The sequence below is a fragment of the Hypanus sabinus genome, chromosome 7, assembly GCF_030144855.1.
Source record: "Hypanus sabinus isolate sHypSab1 chromosome 7, sHypSab1.hap1, whole genome shotgun sequence".
Classification (NCBI taxonomy): domain Eukaryota; kingdom Metazoa; phylum Chordata; class Chondrichthyes; order Myliobatiformes; family Dasyatidae; genus Hypanus; species Hypanus sabinus.
Window position 1 is genome coordinate 145367870 of NC_082712.1, and position 19561 is coordinate 145387430.

General features: G+C 41.1%; 1 protein-coding gene across 2 annotated transcripts in view; it reads right to left on the bottom strand.

Annotated features, from left to right (window-relative positions):
• The window catches only part of LOC132397298 (low-density lipoprotein receptor-related protein 5-like), a 235999-nt gene that overhangs the window by 136038 nt on the left and 80400 nt on the right, over positions 1-19561 (bottom strand). For both annotated transcript variants that reach the window (XM_059975886.1, XM_059975885.1), the window contains exon 3: positions 15407-15604. In XM_059975886.1, coding sequence (XP_059831869.1) covers positions 15407-15604 — 198 coding nt within the window. The remainder of the gene's footprint in view (positions 1-15406; positions 15605-19561) is intronic.

The window sequence follows — 19561 nt, forward strand, 5'->3', positions numbered from 1 at the left end:
AATGTGCAGAAAATGGAGGGGTATAGACCATGTTCAAGCAAAAGATATTTGCTTAATTAGGCATCATTAGTTTGATTAGTTCAGCACAACGTTGTGGGTTGAAGGCCTGTTCATGTGCTGTACTGTTCCATGTTCTATAACATAACCACAAGAGATTCTGCAGATGCTGGAGATATACAGCAACACACACAAAATGCTGGCGGAACTCAGCAGGTCAGGCAGCATCTGTGGAGAGGAATAAACAGTCAGCTTTTCAGACTGAGGCCCTTCACCAAGACTGGAAAGGAAGGGGGAAGAAAACAGAATAAGAAAGAGAGGAGAATGGAAGCAGTATAAACTGGCAGGTGATAGGTGAAACCAGGTGAGGGGAAAAATGGGATTAAGGCTCGGAGGTGATTCGTGGAAGAGGTAAAGGACTGAAGAAGATGGAATCTGATAGGTCAGTGGGCCATGGGAGTAAGTGAAGGAGTAGGAGCAGTAGGAGGAGGTGATGAGAGGGCAAGAAGGGTTAACAGGGGAGCCAGAATGAGGAATGGAAAAAGAGAAAATGGGGAGTGGGGAAAAGTTACTGAAACTTAGAGAAATTGATGTTCATGCCATCAGATTGCTACCCAGACACAATATAACAAAATCAGCATTGGTGATATAAACTCAGCTCACATCAATATCTTTTAACAACCTCAAAGAGAAACTACTATTCTCAATGAATGCAAATATGCAAAGAGGTGCGGCTTACCTGCAGGGCAGAGCCCTTAACCTAGTTATCTACCGAGTCTTTCTTTCAGAATGAATGATCTAGACTATGACCTTGCTGAAAAGCAGGCATACCCCATGTGTCTTCTATCCAATTAGTATTCCAATATGGTTATATAAAGAATAGCATGTTCGTGCTCAACATACACGGCAGGTAACCATGCCAAAGAAACCATTCTTTCATGTTACTGGACAACCACTCCCAAACCATACTTTGGATTCTCTATTCTGTTTTGAGAATATCAAAGTTAAATAGAATGGATTCTAATTTTTTTTTCCTCTCTGGGATAGATCAAGAAACCCAATATCAAATTGAAGTCTTTTCAAGTTTATGGTGTCCAGTGTTGCAGTCACTTAAATACATTTCATACTTGTTTGATATGGGGAATACAAGATAAGGTTTGGGCAGTACTAGAACTTACAAATCACAAGCACAAAAAATTGAACGTATTCTTGATGGTAACGATTCTTCAATTAAATTAAAATGCAAACAAAATAAATATTTCCAAGGTGAACGACAATCCATAACCCAATTTGGGGTTAAAGTAACTTATTGCTTTACTTTTCCTGCTGTTTTGAGCAGTGATGCAACTACCTAAATTTTCAGCAATATACAATATTGGTAAAAATAATTGTAAACTAACTTTCTTTTCACCTACACCTGCATGTGATGTTCCACAAATGGGTTATATTTTCTTATGTACTTGTCAGCAGTTATGTTGTGGCTATTAAGCACATTACTAGACAAATGCTTTATCTTCCTCCCCAAGGTTCATGATATGTCAGACTCTTAATTGCCTATCTTTATAATAATATTCCAAATCCACAGCATTGCTAAGTGCCTCTGTTCAGCTAAATTAATCACTGGGATAGTTATAGAACTCATATTTCTTATAATGTTTATAATTTTCTGGAAATGAGTGATGACTGAAAGTTTCAATAACAAATCCACATGCATGTTGAATAGAATTATATGCTGATGGCATGCTATTAAGATAATTCCATTTTCAGCCATTAGAAGAACCCTTCCTCAATGTACTGTTCCACAAACAGGTGGTAATAGGCCATATTTTTTTCAATTTTCTGATGGATTTCTTGACTTTAGGCTGTCATGATTTTGCAACAGAAAGAGACTACCCAAGATTTTCCAGCATTAAAACAGTTCAAGTTATCAATACACCACTTTCCATTTGAAAAGCTAAAGGCAAACTACAGATCATCCTCCAGTAAAAAGCAGATTCTGTTTTCACAGATGCCCGTAAGTTGAATTTTTCCACAGGTGGTAAAAAACACAAAAGATCACTTGATATGGTAACCATAGCACCACAGTATTGTAATGAATGGCGCCCAATGCACATAAGACTGATAAGAAATAACAATTATTAAAAGTGGAGAGGGAAATGAAAGTAGTCCTGCCTTTCGCAGGAACAAACGTAATATAATGGAAGCTCATCCATAAGTCAGGGTTCTTTACTCAGGGACAGCCTGCACAAGTAACCTCTCCTCATCAATGAGTACACAAAGAACATTCAAATCATGGAACAAAGTACTGAATACCCCAAAATGGCCTCTCAGTCTGGGCTGCGAACATGCCTGCAAAACATTGAATGTGTCAACCAAAAGGCCCTTTCAAGACCAATCAACCAAGATAATTAGTCAGGCACTTCACATTTATCAACTTAATTTTCAAGCTGGATCTCCATGTAAATTAAGGTCATGTCACTGGAACTTGACTCATAAATTACTGATGTTCTTACTTCCAAGAAGTCCACATGCAAGAAACTACTTCATACAGAGTACGTTCCACAAAAAAAAGCACATGCCCCATCCTAGTGTATTACGGTCTTATCTATCTGCACTAACCACCAAAATTAACAAGAGGAATCCTATGACTAATTGACAGAGCAATATAGCAGTCAAATCCTTATGTGAAAGCTGTTAAAAATGGTAACATTGCAGAATGAGTTGGTAAGGGTAATTTTGACTCTGAAGTGCAACAGGTCCATAAAATGCCATTTTAAATGCCAGCAAGTAAGCAAGGAAAGTGTGTATAAGGGCATGAAAGACCACAGGCTTTCCCTAGACAATGGTGCTCATTCACTGAAGGTGACTGTAGAGATTAATTAGCTGTTGACCTTAAAAGTTGAAGTTTAGCCTGGTTAAATATAGACAAATAAATTAAAGACAAATATAGTACAGCAGGTTAACCTTATTTCTTCTCCAAAAAAAATACAAGACCTATTTCTATAAGTTATATCACTGCCCACATACTCTGTTCAAATCTAAGAAAATTGTGGTATAAGAAAGCTGGGCACAACACTGGCTCAACAATGCAGAATTCCAGCATCTATAGAAACTTGTGTTTATAAAACACTGCTCCAAATCTTTCCATAAAGGATACATAAATCCACTTCCATATGCATCACACATAAGCAGTTACTTTATCTGGGCATGCAATTGACTGCACACCACACCAACATAAGCAATGTGATTGAAAAGGCCTATTTTTACTACATGCATCCGTTAACTGGTAAACAGCTCTAGCACCAATATCCTTCAGCCTTTTCTCTGTGGGAGATTTGTAATGAGGCATATTCTGTATTTCAAGGCATTGTTGGTAATTGGCCACTTAGATTGAGACAAAAACATATCACGGTGCCAACTTGACGACAATTTCAAGAGTTGGTTAATTCTAGCCAGGTGAGATGTATGAAGCTCAACAACAATTTGTACCAATACAATCCCAGCTTAATTTCAAAAATACTCCTGCATACACTTGAGGACTCTCGACTTTACTAATTTAAACCTGAAGAAGGGTGTGTTCTTATGTAAAGAGTGGGTAGAAGTAGATTCCTCAGCAGCTTGAATAGGAAATTCAAACGAGGTGACGGGTTTTCGTGCGTGCCAAACACTTGGTTGACCAAAAGAGAAATACTTTTGTGTTTTTGCTATGATCCATGAAGTTCAAATTCAAAACAATTTTTGCTAATGCTTTTGACTGTTGAGATAAATCCCTGTAGCCTTTTTAACATATGGGAGCAATTTGTATAAATACATTGGTATGTTGTTACAACTAATAGTTTTAATTGCAAGATTTTCATGCTGTTTTCAGTTTGCTGCCTTATGTACTTGCCTGAAAAAAAATTGCTCATGGCCCAAAAGGCAGTCATACTGACAGGTTAAATGAAAATAACTATGACCACACTTGAATTTCATCAAATTTTATCCTTTTGAGTATGAAACAATAGAAAGCATGAGAGTTGGTTCAGGAACATTTTCCCCTTCCAACAGAGCAGTAAATTCTAATGGCAAGTCAATATCTCTTTATCCCCCTTTGAATCATGTTTTACTTGTGATTTGATATAATATTTAAACACAATTTAAATTTCTTCCAAAAACTCATTTCATTAAAGTCATTGCCATGCAACAGAATTAACAGCTGTGGCACAGCCATTAAATGCCTAATTCTATGAGAAATATAATCAAAACCTTGCCACTGAGAAGTTTATTTCTCCTGAGTCACGGCAAACCTAAGCTTGCCTAGCATTAAGAAAACCAATGAAATGCCACTGCTCCTATGCACCAGGGAGACGCAGCCAGGAATAGGCACTGAGCGGTGTAGGTAACAACTCAATAAAGGTTTGAGATGGGCTTTGCAGATTACACTCACTCAAATCTCAGCATTACAATTATCACATAAAATTTATAAAGTACAAGAGCACAAAAGGACAACAAAATCATATTTCTGAAATTTACTGCTCTGCATATCATAGTTATACTGAGTTAAATACTGTATGTAATTAGTTTGCTACAATAAGTGTATGGGACACTGGAAAAATGTTGAATTTCCCCTTGGGGATGAAAAAGTATCTATCTATCTACATGAATAACAAGTTTTAGCATTCATATGAAAATATATTGAAAGGATAATTCAATTGAGGCATTATAACAAAATTGTGATTAGTACAATTTTATGATCATAAAAAAGACTAAGGATCATTAGGTATGTGAGAGTTAGTATTGGGAGGAGGGTGAAGAAAAAACTGGGAGAGGGGAAGAATACTCCAAATTTAACAAGAAATCTATTGCAATGTGCTCACCATCCAGCACTGTATTTCCTTGACTAATGTTTTCCAACTATTTTGGAATTAGTGCAAAATATTCAAGGTATATGTATTTCATTCTCAAAGCACTCTCCTAATAAGAGTTCTGCTGAACTTTTAAAAGTGTGGAATACTTTTTTGTTTTCTGTACTTCAGTTTGTCTTTTTAACTACCTTCAAACTGTGCTGCAGAATTCAAGGATCTTCTGACAAGTCTCCTCTGATCCTCAGGTCCTACCGTTCATTAAGTATCCTTAATAGTTCTCCCAAAGAGTGTCACTTCACATTTTTCAGGATTAAATTCCATTGGCTATTTCTCTGCCCATCTACCAACTCATCAATATCATTCTGTAACCAAGGACTATCCTCCTCATTAACAACAACACTGACAATTCCTGCGTTGTGTTTGAAGTAACTAACCATTCCTCCTACATTCAGATTCAGATTCTGAATGTATAAAACAAATAGCAGAATCCAGCACCAATCCCTGCAGTACACCACTAGTCACAGGTTTCCACCCACAAAAAAACCCTTGAACTTCCTATATTAACGAACTGGATGACAAAATTAATGACTCTGTGGCAAAGTTTGCGGATGATTCAAAAGGGAGGTGGAGGGTCAGGTAGTGTTGAGGAAGCAAGCAGTCTGCAGAAGAACTTGGGACAGACTGGCAGAATGGGCAAAGAAGGGGCAGATGTGGTAATGCACTTTGGTAGAAGAAATGACATTTTCTAAATGGGGAGCAAATTCAGAAGTTAGATGTGCAGAGGGACTTGAGAGTCCTAGAGCAGGATTTCCTAAAGGATGTTGAGTCAGTAGTAAGGAAGGTAAATGCTGAGCCAGCATTCACTTCGAGGATCTGAATATGAATATGAGGATGAAATGCTTATAAGAGATTGGTCAGACCATATTTGGAGTATTGTGAGCAGTTTTAGACCCCATACTTAAGAAAGGATGTGCTTGCATTGGAGAGGGTCCAGAGAAGGTGTGTGAGGATAACTCCAGGATTGAAAGAGTTAACGTAGGAGGCATGTTTGATGGCTCTGGTTCTGCACTCACTGGAGTTCAGAAGAATGAAAGGGGTATCTCATTGAAACCTACCAAATATTAAGAGGGGTGGATAGATTGGAAATGGAAAGGATGTTTCCAATAGTGTGAGAAAATTAGATCAAAACATACACAGCTTCATAATGGAGGGATGTCTCTTGAATAGAGATGAGGAGGAACTTCTTTAGCCAGAGAACAGTAGCTATGTAGAATTCATAACCACAGACAGCCTTGTAGGCCAAATCATTTGGTATACGTAAAGTGGAGATTGGTTCTTGATTATTAAGTGTAACCCTCAGGCTCGGCCAGCATGTGTTCGTCTAGGGGAAAACAACTCCTGGCCCCGCCAAACTGAGAAATCTTATTTGCGTGGATGCTGCGTGATGCGCTGCCCGGTTACAAATCCGCACCACAAAATATCAGACAGTACACCATATGCAATTAAATGATTGAACTTTATAAATAATCTTAATCTGAATAAAGGGTTAGTAAAGAAAATTTTAAAAAGTGCCCCTATTAAGGAAAAAGTCTACTGCACATTGTTGGAGCTCAATGATATGGTTATTCATCAACCTCCTCTGAGTGTAGCCAGCCCTCAGACCCTCAACTCCTCAGTAGTGTCCACTCTGTCCGGTGGTCTTCCAACTCTCTCCAATACTCCCCAACAAAAGACCGCGAAAAACTCAGCTTCCAGACACACAAGAAAGAACAACATTTCCTCTTTGGCTAACCCCTGCATTCCAAAGCCCCGTTATCTCTACCCATAACCCAAACATTGCTGCTACAGAGAAACCATTTCCTTAGCACTGGAACATTACATAGAAGCCGTTACATTAGCCTTAACAGTGAAACCTTACAGCGTGTTACATGAGGGTGTCAAAGGTTATGGGTAAAAAGTAGGAGTATGGGCTTGAAAGAGAAAATATATCCACCATGATCCAATAGTGGAGCAGACTCAATGTGCCGAAAGGCCTAATTCTGCTTTAATGCTTTATGGTTTTATGGTCTAATTTGAAATCCAATTAGCCAAGTTCCTTTGGATCCCCTAGGCTGTTATCATTTGGACAAATTTCCCATGTATAACTGTCAAAAGCTTCACTGAAGTCCACACAGATAACGTAGTTCATTTTGATATAGTCCATAAGGCCATAAGACATAGGAGCAGAGTCAGGCCATCTGGCCTATTGAGTCTGCTCCACCATTCAATCATGGCTGATACATTTTTGTAATCTTCTCCTCAACCCCCATTCCTGGCCTTCTTCCTGTAACCTTTGATGCCATGTCCAATCAAGAACCTATCAATCTCTGCCTTAAATGCACCCAACAACCTGGCCTCCACAGCTGCATGTGGCAACAAATTCCACAAATTCACCACCTTTTGGCTAAAGAAATTCTCCGCGTCTCTGTTTTGAAAGGGCACCCTCTATCCTGAGGCTGCGCCCTCTTGTCCTAGACTCTCCCTCCATGAGAAACATCCTTTCCATATCTATTCTGTTCAGGCCTTTCAACATTTGAAAGGTTTCAATGAGATCCCCACTCATCCTTCTGAATTCCAGTGAGTACAGACCCAGAGCTATCAAATGTTTCTCGTTTGATAACCCTTTCATTCTTTGGATCATCCTTGAGAACCTCCTCTGGACCCTCTCCAATGCCAGCACATCTTTTTTAAGATGAGGGGCCCAAAACTGTTCACAATACTCAAGGTGAGACCTCACCAGTGCCTTATAAAGCCTCAGTCCAGGTAAATATAAAAAAGCCATGCAAAATGATTTTACATTATTAAATGTATTGGGTAATGAGGCAAAATGTAGCATTTAATGTAGCATCTAAAATGTAGAGGATTGGTAAAGGACAACAAACAAAAACAAGAAACCAGGAATACTGGCAGATGGTTGCTAGTAATGTGCCATATTGATCAGCATTTGTTCTTACCTTTTTCCCATTAAAAAAGTGATTTACATGAGAAGATAGTATATAACAGATTTGTCAATGACACAAAGCTAGAATTTTGTGTCAATGACAAATTTGCCAATGACAAAGAAAATGTACAAAGGGATATGGATGACATAAATATCTACAGAGTAGCATCTTGTAATGAAAGACTATTGAACTGAAAATTTCTCTGTTTACTCATGATAGTTGCTCCCTACGATAGTTTTGCTTTAATTACAGAGGGATCTTCATGTGCTGGTTCATGAAGCAAAAAGTGGTAACCAGGCAGGGAGAGAGCAAAAAAATTAAAAAGTAAACAAGGTTTAGAAAAGTTAAGGAAGTCTTGCTACAAGTGGATAGATTTTTCCGAGACCACAGTTGGAATTCTGTGTGAAGACTTTCCTCTATACCCAGGGAAGGACATAGTTAGCTCCAGGGCAATAAAGTGTAGCATTACAAGATTGACTCCATTAGAGAAAGAGCAGTCCAAAGGGAGATCATAAAATAAGAAAATCTACAGATGCTGGAGCATATAAAATTCTGGAAGAACTCAACAAGTCAGGCAGCATCTCTGGAGGGGAATCAAAAATCAACATTTTGGGCCCGGACCTATCATTGAGACCAGAAAGTAAGGCAGCAGAAGCTAGAATGAGAATTGAGGAGAAGAAAAACAGTGCAAGCTGGCAGGCAATAGGGGAGACTAGGTGAGGGGGGAGGTGGGTGGGGGAGGGAGGATAAATTAAGAAGCTCGGAAGGGATAAGAGCTGAAGAAGAAGGAATCTAATAGGAAAAGATAGTGGACCATAGAAGAAAGGCAAGGTGGTAGTAATAGGTAGCAAGATGAAGGGAAACTCCTTTACTTAAATAGCTGTCATTCTTTTAGATTCCTGAAGGACAGTGGATATTCTATCATTGACTATATTTAGGGCTGAAGTCAAACGATTCTTGCACATTAAGAGACTAGACAAGATAACCGATAAAATAATGGATCACACAACATCTGTCTGGTTAAGTAGAAGAGTTAGCACAACAGCTGTATTGTCTGTTCCTGGTTTATATTCCACTTCTGTTCTCATCTTCATCTTCCAAGAAATGAGTAACTGGGATGAGAAAACATGATCCTGTCCAGGTCAGAATCAATATTTTTAAAAGTCAGTCTGTGACCCCAGTCTTTAAATTGCTCTCCTTGCTGCAGCAATTTAAAAAACTATTCAGCCTTCCTTTGCAAGCTGGTGTGACTGGCAGCTGAAGATGGAAGAACAGATGCTCACCCACATTCTGTCATGCTGCTGCAACTCAACTCCCTGTATTGCACACAGCACTGCAATTAATTTTATTGTTTGCCCACGCAGAGGTTGAGTTTCTCTGGTTGAGATGCCTTTGATCAATTTGAAGCAAGGCTTCTGTAAAATCCATTATTTTGGTTCTTCCTAGAGCGCTAAGAGCCGAAATTGCCTACAAGGGGGACTGGGATGTTACCCTGCCTGCACATTTCATCATAGAAAAGGCTGGCCAATCATTTGTTTAAATAACATATGACATTCCTATGATCAGAAATGCAATTACATAGCACAAAACCAGACGGAGCAAATATGCTGTACATAAGAAAGGCATAATTTTGCACTGGTAAAGACAGACTCTCAGAGAACTGTAATGTTCTTCCTCAACAAACAAGAGAAAATCTGCAGATGCTGGAAATTCCAGCAACACACACAAAATGCTGGAGGAGCTCAGCAGGCCAGGCAGCATCTATGGAAAAAAGTACAGAGAACATGTCAGGCCGAAAGCCTTCGGCAGGACTGGAGCAAAAAGTTGAGGAGTAGGTTTAAAAGCCAGGGGGAGGGGAGAGAGAAACACAAGGTGATAGGTGAAACCGGGAGGGGAGGGATGAAGCAAAGTGTTTGTAAGTTGATTAGTGAAAGGAACAGAAGGCCATAGAAGAAAGAAAAGTGGGGAGGAGCACCAGAGGGAGGGGATGGCCAGGTAGTGAGAGGGGGATGGGAAATGGTAAAGGAGAGAGGGAGGTGGGGGGTATTACTGGAAGTTACAGAAATCGATGTTCATGCCAGCAGGTCGAAGGCTATTCAAAAGGAATAAAAGGTGTTGTTCCTCCAACCTAAGTGTGGCCTCATCACGACAGTGGAGAAAGCCATGGATAGACATTTCGGAATGGGAATGGGAAGTGGAACTAAAACAGGTGGACATTGGGAGATCCTGGATTCTCTGGTGGATGGAGAGCAGTCTCTCAATCTACGTCAGGTCTCACTATAAACAGGAGGCCACACCAGGAGCACCGGACACAGTATATGACCCCAACAGACACACTGGTGAAGTGTTGCCTCACCTGGAAGGACTGTTGAGGGCCCTGAATGGTAGTGAGGGAGGAGGTGTAGGGGCAGGTATAGCACTTGTTCTGCTTGCAAGGGTAAATGCCTGGAGGGAGATCAGTGGGGAGGGATGAATGGACAAGGGAGTTGCGTAGGGAGTGATCCCTGCGGAAAGCAGAAAGTGGGGGGAGGGAAAGATGTGTTTGGTGGTGGGATCCCATTGGAGGCGCGGGAGTTTTGGAGAATTATGTGCTGGATGTGGATGCTGGTGGGGTGGTAAGTGAGGACAAAAGAATCCTATCCCTGGTAGGGTGTCAGGAGGATGGGGTAAGAGCAGACCTGAATAAAATGGAAGAGATGCGGTTGAGGGCTCATGGTCTTCCTCAAAGTCACATCTCAGGGGATCGGCAGCCATTTCTTCCACTCCTCACTGCTTTCTGTAGGAATCACACCCTCTGTGATTCTCTTGCTCACTCATCCTTCCTCATCTCCAGGCACTTTAACCTGCAACCATAAGAGGTAAAGCACTGTCCCCGCTCCTCCTCTCTCACCACCATCCAGGCCCTAAGCAGCCCTTCCAGGTGAAGCAGAAATCCACACGTACCTCATGTTGCATCCCGGGCTCTCGATGTGCCTCACTACATTGGTGAGACAAAGTACAGACTTGGCAACCACTTTGCTTCATCAACCATCGCCATCTGGAGCTCCCAGTCATTGACCTGTCCTCGATCTCCTCCAGTGCCTGAAGGCCATCATCCAGCCGCATGAACTCTTGACTCTACAATTTCTGGTTCCTTGCTCCCCACCATCCCTTTTCTCCCTTCTCCTACACCACCCTGCCAGGCATCCTAGCACCTTATCACCCTTTTTTCTCACCACTCCATCTGCTCATCACTCACCACTCCTCCTACCTGGGCCGCTCCTCATACAGTTCCTGCCTCCCCACTCTACCACCCCCAATTTGGTTCCCAGTTCTACTATCACTCCCCCTCAATTCCATCATCCACAGTCTTTTGTTTTCTTCACAAAATATGTCCGAGCCTCAGTCACTATTTCCATTCGTCTCTCCTCACCTGGGTCCACCAATGACATAACTTGTGATGCATCCCCTTCCCCCACCCAACACCTCTTTACATTCGCCATCTTCTCTCTATCTTTGTCCAGTTGAAAAGTCTTGACCCAAAGCATAAACGGTCCATGTCCTTCCACAGATGCTTCCTGACCCACTGAGCTCTTCCAGCAGTTCTTTTCTTGCTCCACATTCCAGAATGTGCAGTCTCTTTGTCTCATGCTGGAAGAGCTCTGTGATTCAAGCAGCATCTATTAATGTTTTGGTTTGAGGCTCGACATCAGGATGTTCTCTGCAGGCATAATGGAGATGTTGAAGAGCATAAAATATAAAAGCAAGAGTAGGCAGTTTGATCCTTCATATAACTACCCTGTTCAATAAACTCAAGGGTGATTTTTTTTTTCAAATTGACCTTCCATGTCCCTGTTTCAAGCCCATATTCCTTGATTCTCAAATATCCAAGGATTTATGCTTTCTGTCTTGAATATGCTCAATGACTAAGCCTCCATAACTCCCTAGATGAAGAAGTTTTTCTAAAATGCAGGATTGAAAAAGGCTGCACAAACCTCTGCACCATCATTAAAGACATCTTCATGAAGCATGCCTCAAGAAGGCAGCATTCATCATTAAAGACACTCATCATCTGGAACATGCCCTCTGCTCATGACTACCATCAGCGAGTGGGCACAGGAGTTCCAATACACACACTCAACATGTTAGAAGTAGCTTCTTCCGCACCCCCCCCCCCCCCCACTGACCCTGCACTTTCCAAGATTTAATCTGGTAACCTTTGCTGTACTCTCTCTACAGCAAAAATATACTTCCTTCAGAAAGGAGACCAAATATATATATATATATACCACTTCCACCACTTCACCAGGCAGCACATTCCCCATACCTACTGTTCTCAGTGTAAAAAAAAAATTGCCTTGAAAATCTCCTTCAAACTGTCCCTGTCACCTTAAAAGTTATGCCCTCTAATATTTGAAATTTCAACTTTAGGAAAGGCACACTGATGATCTACTATCTATCCACGTCTCACAGAGTTTTATCTACTTCTTTCAGGTCGCCTCTCAGCCTCTAACACTACAGAACAAGCAATCAATCCAAGTTTGCCCAACCCCTCTATAAAGCTACAGACTCACCTCTCCCCACCAAGATTCCTTTGTACATCAATGCTCCTAAAGGTCCTGCCACTTTGCCATTTACTGTATGCTTTCCTCTTACGTTTGACCTTGCAACATGTAACACTTCACACTGACCTAGTTTAAACTCCATTTCCAACTGGTCTATATCCTTAGCCAACCTTTCTCATTATCTACTTCTACACCAATTTTTGTGTCATACCCAAACTAAGTGAATTAACCTGCTTATATATAAACACACACACACATACACGATGTATTCTAGTTAATTGGGACAGCTGTTTATTTGGGACAACTCAACGCGCAAAGTCTAAATTGAGAACATATTCCCTTTGTTCATTTTGCATAATATGCCATTCAGCTGGGTAGAAGATTGTTGCCAAACAGTTTCTGACTAGCATCTGTCGTATGCACCTTGCATGGCCATTAGACACTTACAGTGATCAGCTTTTAAATACCATCAGTTGCATGTGCTTGTGTTCAAAATGCAGCATTTTTTGTCAGTGATAGTTGGCGATAAATAAGCAGTAACGACAATTCAGAACTATTTCACTCATTGTGGTTTTATGCATTCAGGTTTGGAGAAGCCAGAAATGGCCAGGGGTAAAAATGAAATGATTTCACTACTTCAACAAGTTACTACAAAGAATTTGAAGGTGTTGACAATCATCATAAATGTAACAATGAAAATCAAGATTTGGAGGATGCAATAATCAAAATCATCATATAAAGGCAGTCCATTACTTACATGAGGTGTCCGTACTGACTTTGTACATTTACAGTCAATCAAAAGAATACAGCAGCATGCACTGGATGAATTCCTCTGTCAATAACTTTGAGGAACTAATACACAGTTTGTGAGTATTGCTGCAGTATTGCTAGTGTTCTGTATGTCATTTAAATATGTAATTTTGAGTTAATTGTTAGGTTTGTCTTTTTTATCCCTTTTTAACTATTTCCATACTACTCTGGCTAACTGGGGCAATACATTTTGCTAGCAATCCGTAGAAATACTACAGTTCTGTGCAAAAGTCTTAGGCACCCTGTATAAACAGTGTATTCACACAATAACAGAGATACCAGCCGATAAACTGTCAGCAAAGGGGTTGGTCATTGACATCAGAAGGCCATGGGAGTTTGGGCATTTGGTGGTGGTGTGGTGGGTGGGTGGGGGGGGGGGGGTTGGTGGGGATGTAGTGCACGAAAGCTTCAAGTTCCTAGGACTGAACATCACTAATTGTTTATCCTAGTCCAAGCAAGTAAACGCCACAGCCAAGAAAGCTCAACAATATCTCCAATTCCCAAGGAAGCTAAAGAAATTTGTCATTTCCCCATTAACCCTTACCAATTTTTATCAATGCATTCTATCCAGATGCATAATAGTTTAATATATCAATTGCTCTCCACATGACCACAAAAATCTGCAGAGAGTTGTGGACACAACTCAGCACATCACAGAAGCTAGCCTCCTCTCCATGGAGTTGGTCTACACTACTCGCTGCCCCAATAAAGCAGCCAGTATAATCAAGGACCCACCCACCCCAGACATAACGTCTTCTCCTCTGTTCCATCGGGCAGAAGTTACAAAAGCTTGAAAGCACATACCATCAGCCTGAAGGACAGCTTCTACCCTGCTGTTAAAAAACCATTAAATAGTTCTTTGGTTTGATAAGGCAGACTCTTGCCCTCACAATCTACTTCCTTATGTCCTTGCATCTTATGGTTTACCTGCACTGCATTTGCTCTATAACTGCTACATCATATTCTGCATTGTTATTGCTTTACCTCATAGGCACTGTGTATCTGTATGAACAATATGCAAAATAAACTTTTCACTGATTCTCAGTGCACATGACAATAATAAACCAATTCCAATTCCTTACTTGATCTGATGTCAACCTTCCCCTCCATCTCTCCACTTGCTGATCTACCATTCTGGTTCCCATGCTCCCTACTACACCAGTTTAATCCTTCCTGACCAGAACTGACAAACCTCCCTGTAAGGATATTGAGGCCCCTCCAGTCTAGGTGCAACCTGTTCTTCTTATATAGGTCCTACATGCCCTGGAAGAGAGTTCAGTGACACATGTACCTAAATCTCTCCCGCTTGCACCAGCTCCTTAGCCGCACATTAACCTTCCTATTTCCTTCCTGACCAGCACGTAGCACAGGGTGTACTCCTGAGATTGCGATCCCATAATTTATTCTTGTACTCTAATTCACTTTCATGAAGAAAACATTGTATAATCTGTCACCTTCATAATTGCTTGCTGTACATGCATGATGACTTTCTGTGATCACTCAGGACACTCAGGTTCCTCTGAAGACTAACACTTCTTATTCTCTTGATTGCTCTTCCTCTCTGGGCCTTGTGGCGCATCGGGCGGCAACCTTGCCGTTTCATTAGCATTTGTCTGTTTTTTATGAGGCCGGGCTGTTAGCTCGACAACTAACCCAGAACAGATGGAAAGTATACAAGGAGCTGGCCAGATTCGAACCCGGGACCACACGCCTCAAAGTCTGATGCTGATGCCAATACACCACAAGCCAGCATTTTCACCAGATACCACGGGATATTTTCCTACAAATTCTGGATCAAAATTAACACCCTTTTTAATCCTCTAAAATCAACAAAGTCAACTTAGGAAGATTTTAGAGTAGGGATGTGGCTTTACATGGCCTTTGAAGATTACACAATCTGGAAAGAAATTTACTTGTAATAATGAAAAGCAGAGAGATAACTATTTCAAATTGAGGAAATAACATAAGTAAAAAGTACAGTGTGAAATATTTTCGATCTGAAAGTCTGATGTTCTATAAATATTAAAATTACAGTGCAACAGGAAACGTATCAATTTATTTCAAACATTACGCATTTGCAAAAATGTGTTTTCAGTTACATTAAATAGCTACAATGCAGTTATTTTGAATAGAACAAGCCATCAATGAGGAACAGTATATCAGAACAAGCACTGCAAAGCAACTGTATTAGAAACATAGTGTAACTGACAAATGCTTGAATGAAAGTTACCTGGAAGAACCATCCAAGTTGGATCTATGAATAAAACTCAGCTTTGCATCTGCCCAATAAAGTTTCTGTTCTTCAATGTCAATTGTCAGTCCATTTGGCCAGTAAATATCAGAGTCCACAATGACAGAGCGACTACTCCCATCCATGCCAGCTCGTTCAATTCGAGGAATTTCACCCCAGTCTGTCCAGTACATGTATCTATGAAAATATACAGAGAAGAAACGCTGAAAAAAACTAATAGGGATAGACTTTGTTCTACTTGGTGCATTAAGTATAAAATCCACTGACACAAAGATATTACACTGCTGTAACATCTGCATAGCGACACATAATTATTTTGCACAACTGATGTTATTTACCCAGTACTGAAAGCTCTCTTCTCACAGCTTCAAAAACACATGCTCTTACCATTTGCATGCTCAGGTTTACAAAAAATGCAAGTTACTTTTTTCCACACATTTCTCTGTTGAAATTTATAATGAGCATATAGAATGCATCTACACCATATCCAAGTAAAAAGTGATTATTAATTTGGGAAGCTAAACATTACATTTGCAAACTTACCGTGACCTCAATGTTTTCAAGAGGGAAACTTCTTGAAGAATTCTCTTAATCAAATTGTACTTGGCTATCCTCATGACTTTGTTTCTACCTCGTTTAGACCGTGGTGTGGTATTAAAACAAACAGACTTGGAGGAACAGGTGTAGTTATGACTGTGTTGCACTGTATCATGGCAAGATTCATATTATACAATAGCTTCAATATTGTGCCAGAACTTTCTGAATCAGAATCTAGGCTTGTTACCAGAACAGTTTAGAATAGAACACAGAATAATACAGCACATTACAGGCCCTTCAGCCCACAATGTTGTGCTGATCCTCAAACCCTGCCTCCCATATAACCCCCCCACCTTAAATTCCTCCATATACCTGTCTAGTAGTCTCTTAAACTTCACTAGTGTATCTGCCTCCACCAATGACTCAGGCAGTGCATTCCATGCACCAACCACTCTGAGTGAAAAACCTTCCTCTAATATCCCCCTTGAACTTCCCTCCCCTTACCTTAAAGCCATGTCCTCTTGTACTGAGCAGTGGTGCCCTGGGGAAGAGGCGCTGGCTGTCCACTCTGTCTATTCCTCTTAATATCTTGTACACCTCAATCATGTCTCCTCTCATCCTCCTTCTCTCCAAAGAGTAAAGCCCTAGCTCCCTTAATCTCTGATCATAATCCATACTCTCTAAACCAGGCAGCATCCTGGTAAATCTCCTCTGTAACCTTTCCAATGCTTCCACATCCTTCCTATAGTGAGGCAACCAGAACTGGACACAGTACTCAAAGTGTGGCCTAACCAGAGTTTTGAAGAGTTGCATCATTACCCTGCGACTCTTAAACTCTATCCTTCAACTTATGAAAGCTAACACCACATAAGCTTTCTTAACTACCCTATTTACCTGAGGCAACTTTCAGGGATCTGTGGACATGTACCCCCAAAATCCCTCTGCTCCTCCACACTACCAAGTATCCTCCCATTTACTTTGTACTCTGCCTTGGAGTTTGTCCTTCCAAAGTGTACCACCTCACACTTCTCTGGGTTGAACTCCATCTGCCACTTCTCAGCCCACTTCTGCATCCTATCAATGTCTCTCTGCAATTTTTGACAATCCTCTACACTATCTACAACACCACCAACCTTTGTGTTGTCTGCAAACTTGCCAACCCACCCTTCTGCCCCCACATCCAGATCGTTAATAAAAATCACAAAAAGTAGAGGTCCCAGAACAGATCCTTGTGGGACACCACTAGTTACAACCCTCCAATCTGAATGTACTCTCTCCACCACGACCCTCTGCCTTCTGCAGGCAAGCCAATTCTGAATCCACCTGACCAAACTTCCCTGGATCCCATGCCTTCTGACTTTCTGAATAGGCCAACTGTGTAGAACCTTGTCAAATGCCTTACTAAAATCCATGTAGATCACATCCACTACACTACCCTCATCTCTATGCCTGGTCACCTCCTCAAAGAACTTTATCAGGCTTGTTAGGCACGATCTGCCCTTCACAAACCCATGCTGACTGTCCCTGATCAGACCACGATTCTCTAAATGCCCATAGATACTATCTCTAAGAATTTTTTCCAACAGCTTTCCCACCACAGACGTAAGGCTCGCTGATCTATAATTACCTGGATTATCCCTACTACCTTTTTTGAACAAGGGGACAACATTCACCTCCCTCCAATCCTCTGGTACCATTCCCGTGGATAACGAGGACATAAAGATCCTAACCAGAGGTTCAGCAATCTCTTCCCTCGACTCGTGGAGCAGCCTGGGGAATATTCCGTCAGGCCCCGGGGACTTACCCATCCTAATGTATTTTAACAACTCCAACACCTCCTCTCCCTTAATATCAATATGCTCCAGAACATCAACCTCACTGATATTGTCCTCACCGTCATCAAGTTCCCTCTCAGTGGTGAATACCTAAGAGAAGTATTCATTGAGGACTCACTCCCACAGCCTCCAGGCACATCTTCCCACTTTTATCTCTAATTGGTCCTATCTTCACTCCTGTCATCCTTTTGTTCTTCACATAATTGAAGAATGCCTTGGAGTTTTCTTTTACCCTGCTCGCCAAGGCCTTCTCATGCCCCCTTCTTGTTCTTCTCAGCCCCTTCTTAATCTCCTTTCTTGCTACCCTATTTTCCTCAATAGACCCATCTGATCCTTGCTTCCCAAACCTCACGTATGCTGCCTTCTTCCACCTGACTAGATTTTCCATCTCACTTGTCATCCATGGTTCCTTCACCCTACCATTCTTTATCTTCCTCACCGGGACAAATTTATCCCTAACATCCTATAAGAGATCCTTAAACATCGACTACATGTCCAAAGTACATTTCCCTGCAAAAACATCATCCCAATTCACACCCGCAAGTTCTAGCCTTATAGCCTCATAATTTGCCCTTCTCCATTTAAAAATTTTCCTGTCCTCTTTGATTCTATCCTTTTCCATGATAATGCTAAAGATCAGGGAGCGGTGATCACTGTCCCCCAGATGCTCACCCACTGACAGATCTGTGACCTGACCCGGTTCGTTACCTAATACTAGATCTAGTATGGCATTCCCCCTAGTCGGCCTGTCAACATACTGTGACAGGAATCCATCCTGGACACACTTAACAAATTCTGCTCCATCTAAACCCTTGGAACTAATCAAGTGCCAATCAATATTAGGGAAGTTAAAGTCTCCCATGATAACAACCCTGTTATTTTTGCACCTTTCCAAAGTCTGCCTCGCAATCTGCTCCTCGGTATCTCTGCTGCTACCAAGGGGTTTACAGAATACCCCCAGTAGAGTGACTGCTCCCATCCTGTTCCTGACTTCCACCCATACGGACTCAAAAGAACATCCTGCTACATTACCCACACTTTCTGCAGCTGTAATAGTATCCCTGACCAGTAATGCCACCCCTCCTCCCCTTTCTCCTCCTCTCTATCCCTTTTGAAGCACTGAAATCCAGGAATATTGAGAATCCATCCCTGCCCTGGTGCCAGCCAAATCTCCGTAATGGCCACTACAGCATAGTTCCATGTATGTGTCCAAGCTCTCCAATGCCCTGAGAAATAATGAAATACGATGCAAAGGATTTTTGCTTTATCAACTCTATCCATGTAAAGCTGCACCAGCTACTCAATACCCAAAATTTTAAATTCAAGCATTTACCCTACCAATACTTTCACTTTTTATTTTTTTATAGTTCAAGCCCATCAAATTGAGATATTTCCTGCCATAACTAAATAGAAGAATTATGGTTTTCTCAACAAAGTCACACTGGTGGTAGAAAGGTAGAGCTCTATGCTTTCATCTGAAATGTAAAGTTTAGTCAGTGCCAAGAAATATACAGAATTGAAATGAAGTTTTTCCACTCCAGTAATGCACAATGTGTCAATAGCATTCAAAAGGGCCAAACTGTGACATTGCAAAATGAGATAAAGGCCAGAGAAACAGAGCAAGAAGAAAAATCTAAAGTTGAGAAAGATATAATGAAAACCAGTAGATAAGCAAAGGCAGGGAGACACTCAATTCATTCTGATATAGACAGTGATGAGAAGGGCCACATACCAGGCATAAAGAGAAAAGAAAGAACAGCTA